At 36.5% G+C, this 7,485-nt stretch overlaps 1 protein-coding gene across 1 annotated transcript in view; it reads left to right on the forward strand.

Moving 5' to 3' along the window:
• Window positions 1–997: 997 nt before the first annotated feature.
• KRIT1 (KRIT1, ankyrin repeat containing) overlaps window positions 998–7,485 on the forward strand; it is a gene marked incomplete at both ends in the record, with an annotated part of 9,378 nt that continues 2,890 nt past the window's right edge. Inside the window, 5 exons of the mRNA XM_010191636.1 lie at window positions 998–1,154; window positions 1,438–1,545; window positions 3,000–3,156; window positions 5,365–5,516; window positions 6,186–6,352. Of these exons, the coding sequence (XP_010189938.1) occupies window positions 998–1,154; window positions 1,438–1,545; window positions 3,000–3,156; window positions 5,365–5,516; window positions 6,186–6,352 (741 nt within the window). The remainder of the gene's footprint in view (window positions 1,155–1,437; window positions 1,546–2,999; window positions 3,157–5,364; window positions 5,517–6,185; window positions 6,353–7,485) is intronic.

Consider the following 7,485-nt stretch of genomic DNA (forward strand, 5'->3'; position numbering starts at 1 on the left):
CCTGACCATCCAGCCAGTTCTCCACCCAAGAAATTTATCATACAGGCTCAATAATGAGAAATAAAAAAAACTCTGGACTTTTTACACTTTGACTCTAATATATGTTAGTGTTAACCTTCTGAATAGAAAGATTGCTTCAAGTTTTGAGATAATTTCAATCTGAATGGTTTCAGAGGAGACCAGATGTGGAGATCATATCATCACTTATCTATTGTCTCTTAGATAGGTCCTGAAGCATCTGTTCTAATTTATGTTGGAAACACTGGTCTAGTTTAGTGTGGTTAAAGACTATGAGCAGTTTTATAACACAACAATAGCTGAGCTGAGCACGTGTTGGTGATGGTCAAGCTTTGAGTAGGAGGCTGACTAGGTGATCTACAGAGGTCAGCTTGTCTGACTATAATTCTGTATAATTCTGATGACTCAATCTGTAAGTACTCGAGAACTTTCCTTGGTTTTGCAAAGGCTTTTGTTTTGTCTTTATGCAAGTTAGTCTTCTGTATTTATAGTAGTATTTGATGATATGAAGAACATGAAAATCAAACTTGGTTATTTAAAAAACCCAACTATTTGAGTTTTAATGTTTGTCAAAAAGTTTGTATAAACAGTATACACAAGACTTAGCAGTTATCAGCTTGAGGCTTAAGAATCCTCAGGATCCACCTGCATGACAAGCAGAAGCTTTACTCTCATTCTCACAGATTATGATTTTTTCTTTTTATTCGGGCCAGGCTGAGCTCTGTTTCGTCATGACTGACTTGCTGTAACTACCCAAACTTAGCTAGTTTAAAGCAAGGTTTGGTGTGTCTGTAATGAATGCAATAAATGGTTGCTAGACCAAAGAAGTGCAGAACTGATATTAACACACTGTCTTTGGTGTCATTCCAATGCTAAAAACCCTTGAGCGTGGAAATACACTTTTCCATATTTAGGAGTACCTGAAAAAATATTTTATTTTATGTTTGCTGTGTCTGTTCTGCTTTAAACCTGTCTGCAGGTATGGAAAAGTTGAAGCCACTCGAATGCTGTTGGAGAAGGGGAAATGCAATCCAAATCTTTTGAATGGCCAACTTAGCTCTCCTCTTCATTTTGCTGCTGGAGGTGGGCATGCTGAAATAGTACAGATTCTACTAAATCATCCAGAAATTGACAGAGTAAGTTCTGTTTGGGTATAGAAATGTCAGTTTAGCAACAGTTTCTAGCTTTTGTATGTGGAGTATTTTGTATCCAGATCACAATGTGTGAACACAATGATCCTGTTTAAAAACATTTAAGTATTTTTTGGTAATCTCTCATTACCTCTACTTTTCTCATTGTATATCAATTAAATATTTGAACCCTGGGACCAAGGATTTTAATTATCTAAAAATATGTGTAAATGTTTACTTATCTCCAATGAAAACAATATATTAACAGTGTTTCTGTTTATGTTGGTAGCACATTACTGATCAACAAGGAAGATCTCCACTGAATGTCTGTGAAGAGAACAAACAAAATGAGTGGGAAGAAACTGCAAAACTGCTGAAGGAAGCCATAAATAAACCTGTATGAGTTTATTTTCTAAATAGTTTAAAGTTTATATTTAATTTGTACATAAGCTTGTCAAAGAGCTAGGCTTACTTATAGCTGTTATTGGAAATGTGTGGTATACTGAAATTGTTAGTTGTAAATATTGACAAACTGACATTTTGTCTCTTTAAATGTTTCTGTCTACAGTTATTGCTTGAGAAATAGATGTAAGACCTTAAATGTGATATTTTGGTATGTTGTAGGAGCATCACAACAGCTACCAATTTTCTGTCTACTTTTGATCATACAACAATCAGATTTCTTTATGCGTTGTCATCTTACATGTTGATAAACAGGAGCATTCAGCTGGCTAAATGCAAGCCTGTATTTAAATAGGCTTTTCTTCAGTTAGTCTGTGTAGGCTTCCTTGGCAGTTAGTGGAGATCTAGCCAGGATAGTAAACAAAATTTACAATGTCATTCCTCTCATTCTGAAGTAGGTTTAAAATTAGCCAAATTAAATAAAACCACTTGTTTCTTTTCTTTTACTTCAGATGCAACTTGTGTCTCTGAAGGTAGGTGGCAGTAAATGTGTCAGATTTTCAAGATATTTTAAAAAATAACTAAATTTTGAAAAGATAGAAATTACTTCATTAGGAGTCTCAGTAATTAGGGCAGCAAAAATAGACTGATGTTTTCCATTCCAGCCTCATTTTCAGTCAGTTCTCATTTTCCAAGGCATTCATCTTTTTTTCCAGAAGTGTTTAGGAACTCAGATCTTGATGACTAAGTGGATTTGCAGAAGGGAAATAACAAAATCCTGTAACTTTTTTATTCAAGCAGCTGAAACATTTAACCTGTTAGATAAAAACAAGAAGTTTCACAGATTTAGGACTTGTGTGTGTATGTTTTAAGCACCTGATTTATGTTCAAGTAAGTCTTTCAGGAGGCATATTCTGGGCCCACATCAGTGAAAGCTATGGGAGTTCTGAAGGGAAAAATGTTTTTTTTATTAGTAATGGTCTAGAAGTGCTAAAAGATCTTAGTGAGATTGTATTCTTATTCTACTGGTGTCTTTGTAAAGGGTAATGCTTCCTTCTGAAAAACAAGTCTTTTTACTGTAGACTAATGAGGGGAATAATTCGTAACCTGCCAGTAATAGTGAAGTGGACATTTTGGGATATGCATAAGCAGTTGACCCCAAATCCTGCAGGCAACTTTTGAATGCCTGTGTGGCTTTGAGTTCAACAAAAGTGAAGTCCTCATAATATCAGTAAGATATTTCTTGGAGTCATTGTGGTAAAAAGCACTGTATAAGAACTTGCATGAAGCAAGCAGTTTTGATAAATAATAAATATGCAGGAGTTGTGCAGTGTTATTTTTCTCAGCAGCATGGGTGGTGCTGAACTATGGTAACATTGCTTTCCTCTTCAAAAGCACCAACAGGATTTTAACAAGTTCTTTGTTTAATATTTTCCAATTTTTGTGTAGTATGAAAAGGCACGAATTTATCGTATGGATGGGTCATATCGCTCTGTTGAGTTGAAACATGGAAACAATACTACTGTACAGCAGATAATGGAGGGGATGCGTTTGTCTCAAGAAACTCAGCAGTACTTCACTATCTGGATCTGTTCTGAGAACCTCAGTAAGTAACAAGGAAGATTGTTGTACTTCAGAGTTTGTCATTGGTTTTTTATTTCTTTGCTTTTAGAAAAAAATAGGAAAATAGGAAACACGCTCGCTGACGGTTCTGTATTAACCTCTTCCTATCAGCTTTTAAAAGCCATCCTTTAGGATTTAATTTGTATCGAGACTGGCTGTTAATACACTTTGCTCCTGCCAGAGACTCTGTAATCCCTGTAGGTCTCATTTTTAATATCTTTTGCACGGGGAGTGAAACCAGTTTTTCCATTTACTCTGCTTAAGTTTTCGTTCAGTAGATAAACGCACAGTCTTTACAGCCTGATGTCTTCAAACTGTGCTTTCAGAGCTATAAAGAGCTTCTCCCTTGTAGCCATAATTTTGGGTACCCCCAGTAGGTCTGACCCTGTATCACTGTGGCATCTAGAATGCATTTCGTCTAGGAAGATGAGGCTAGTTCAGATTGCCTTTCTGTTATAGGGCACCTTTGCTGTCATAGTCCTTACTGCTAATTCACTCTGATTTTAGTGGTATTTTCTTCCCAGAGTATCTGAAATTGGATGCATGTAGTTGTCTTTACCAATGTTTAAGCTATTTAAAACTAGTAATTAAAGTAAAGCTGGTTAATGTTTTTTTCATTAGGTCTTTTAATTATATGAATTTTCATGTGTTTTGCACCAAAATTATTTTTGATAAACAAGTTTTCATATATGTTTGGTGAGAGAGAATTCTGATGCAAATTGCCAGTATTACATTTGCTGTGGTTTTTGGTATTTCTGATCTAAATAAAAAGTATATTATAGTTGTTGTTTGATATATGTAGCAAAAGATAGAGAAAAACAGAAAAGAGTCAATGATTGATTGTTTTGTCAGAAAATGTGGTAAACAGTACTGCTGCAACAAGGTAGCTATGGGACATGTTATAGTGGATGGACAAAGCACAAATCAGGTCTTGTAGGATACTGTGTTGACAGTACCGTTAACACTGAAGCCTTGCATTTCAAATTCTGTTTGCTGTTGTCAGTCTTCCAGTACAGTGGCATTGTTACTTTTTTTAATCTATAAATATTGCAGGAAATCTTTTCTTCATTCTTCTTTAATCTTTTACTCCCAGGCACACCATTTGCCTTTTTACTTTGCTGTAATGTCTGGAAGAAAAGGAAGCATTTGAGTGGTGAAGTCTTGTTGCTCGTGCCTTTTCTAAATATGTGTGTCATGTTTTACTGAAATCTTTGAAGTATTGCCTTTGCGTTTGAGGGGAAGCGCTCACTGCTACATTGTTTAAAAACCAGTAGCACCCTAGATATTTAGTCTGTTCAGAGATGAGCCAGCTTCTGATTTATGACTTCAGACAATTAATGGACAAGTTTAATTATAAAATTTATTTCTTGCAGTCTGTGTACAACTGTAAAGACCCTCGTTTTCTTTTTCGTAGGACAGGTAATGTTTTTCTGTATTTGAATATAAGGTGGGTAAGTTGAGTGAGCAGATTATTCGCAGTGAAAAGATGTTGCACTATAACAGTTCCTTTGAAGTTTTTCATATAATGTGAAATGTTACAATGTAAAAGCCAGAGTGCAAGGGTGAGGCAGATACAGCCTTCTTGTTCCTCACCACTAGAAAACAGCCAAGCAGTAGTAATCACAAAGACAGGCAGGGTAAGTGAAAGAGGGTAAATAAAGGTATGGACTCTAGTACATAGTAGGACTATAGTCGAAAGCTCTGTATTAATTTAATTTCTCATATATGAAGGAAAACATGAAACATTGACTGTAGCCTGCTGTTTTACGGGCTAAAAAAAAATCATGTCTGTTCTGAAAAGCTTATGGTTTATATATGTACAAAAATGGCAAATATGTTTATAAGTGGTATCTGTATTTTTCTGTCAGAAATGAGATTGTTTGACTTAGTATTTCTCTCTTAATGATTAACAGTTGTTTTTGAGGTCCGTCTTGGTAATCTATTACATTTTTAAATATCACTTGACTCTTGAGGAGCTGAAAATAACAAATGTTCATCACTAGTGCATTTAGTGAATTGATACTCTTGAGTTTTGTCAATAAATCCATACTTTCAAAACCTTTTATATATAGCAGTTTAGAAAACATAGGGGAAAATGTATGTTAATGAGTCCTCAGTGTTGGATACTCTGGTTTTGGTGCAGCATTTAATTATGTGTGTATGTTTATAAACAAAACCTGTTATTTTTCAGGCCTCCAACTGAAGCCATATCACAAGCCTTTGCAGCATATTCGAGATTGGCCTGAAATATTCACTGAACTGACAAACTTGGATCCTCAAAGGGAAACTTCACAGCTTTTCCTGAGAAGAGATGTGAGACTTCCATTGGAAATAGAAAAAAAGGTCTGCACTTGGAAGTGATAGCATGAAATCATGGTCATAGTCAGAACACTCAGACCATCAACACTCAGTGTACTTAATGACTGTAGTAATTTCCAAACTTACTTAAACCAAACATCTCCTTTTATGTAATTTGAGACTTCATGTTCTTCCCTTCCTCCCTGGCTTTTTTTCCCCCTCACTTTCCCACCCTCTCTCTCTGTTCTCTCTCTTTCTTACCTTCCCAACTGTTTGGTTTATCATAAGTCTGAGTACCTTGGTCTTGATCTGTCTTTCATACAGCTGGAAACTACCTGTCCAATTTTCTTTCTCTTCCCTGGGCTGTGACTTTTCAGATATTTAACTGGTCAGTTTCAATGGGATTATTCAAACGTGTTCTTCAAAATGGATTAATGGGTGGGAAAAAAACCCACAGATGTCAGTATTTCTGTGAACCTTTTGATTTGGCATGATATGTTAGTCACTTTTAATTTGTAAATGTGTTAGATTAGTGAAATCTTGAAACAGTCCAATGAAAATACACCATTTTTTCTATTATGAAGCATTACTAAAATGTGCACTTAAGTTGGATCACACCCTTGTCTTCTGTCTCTGAATCGGTCAGAAATTGTATTTATAGTTTCTAATCTCATGTTCTTTTACTAAGAAATCATATTTAAATCTTTTTAACAGATTGATGATCCATTGGCTATACTTATCCTTTTTGATGAAGCCAGATATAATTTACTGAAAGGTTTCTATACGTCACCTGATGCCAAGCTGATCACACTGGCAAGTCTGCTTCTACAAATAGTCTATGGAAATTATGAGAGCAAGAAACATAAACAGGGCTTTCTAAAGTAAGTACGTGTGTTTAAAACTTCAAGTTATGGTTTTAGATTAAGTATTTTTAGATAACGCTTACTATGGAACTCTCACATTTTACGTATGGTATATTTACTATTTTTTCTCCATCACTGAGGTCTAGTTCAGACTAATCGGATAACCCTTGTAGCATTAATAGTAGTTGGACAGGAAGTCTGGAAAATATTCATCTTAATTATTGCAGTCCCAAGCAGAGAGATGGAGGTTCTGTATGCTGTAAGTCCATACTGAGATACACTAATAGCAAAGTGAGTAACCATATTCATGTGAATGCATGTTGGGTGACATGACTGAGACTTTGGACAATGCTGAAACCTCTTACTATGTCCAGTTAGACCAACTTCTGGGATTTGCTTTCCTCCCTCTTTGAAGAGGACAAACCATGCAGAGATATTATTTCTGTTTTCTCATTTGTATGTGAACTGCTGTACTAAATTAATCAAACATAGGACCAGTAGGGCTCTGCCAGATGGTGCTTTTCTCTCCCCTTCTCTCTGCTTGCCAGCACAACAGTAGCTGAGCTGTTCTGGGATACATCTTTTTCCTTCCACGTACATTCCTACAGCCGTATCTGAGCACATCAGGACTCTAGTTCCCTACTGTGTGCACCTTCACTCCACCCACTACCATCTCAACCTCAGTTCATTCATGTAAGAGCAGCTGTGTTATTCTGGAATGCTGCTGTACTTCTCACCTCCTCTCATTCGCAGCATCAACTGACCTGTCTTTTCTGGCCTTGTTGTTGTTGTTGTTGTAGTATTCTCCACCATAAGTGAATCAGGGTGCATTTTCTGCTATGGTTATTCTGATGTAAGTTTGGGCTGCCTCTGAAAGGGCTGACTGTACTGACTACACTTGTCCATTCCTCTCGCTTCCTTCCATTAGGTGCAGAGACTGTACCATTGGAGAGTAAGCTAGGTGAATGAGCTCACTGACTGGAAAACTTTTGGGTGGGGTGTTCAGTAGGTTCAGCTGTTGACCCACCTTGTCCTGCAGTTACACAGTTGGTAGATCGAGTGTTAGGAGAACTGGGTTTAAGTGGGACTGCCCACCTGCAGGAGTGTGCAGTTAAATGCAGCTGGGTTTAATATGAAACTACTCTCTGCTG

This window comes from Mesitornis unicolor, unplaced genomic scaffold (assembly GCF_000695765.1).
Source record: "Mesitornis unicolor isolate BGI_N332 unplaced genomic scaffold, ASM69576v1 scaffold47439, whole genome shotgun sequence".
NCBI lineage: Eukaryota > Metazoa > Chordata > Aves > Mesitornithiformes > Mesitornithidae > Mesitornis > Mesitornis unicolor.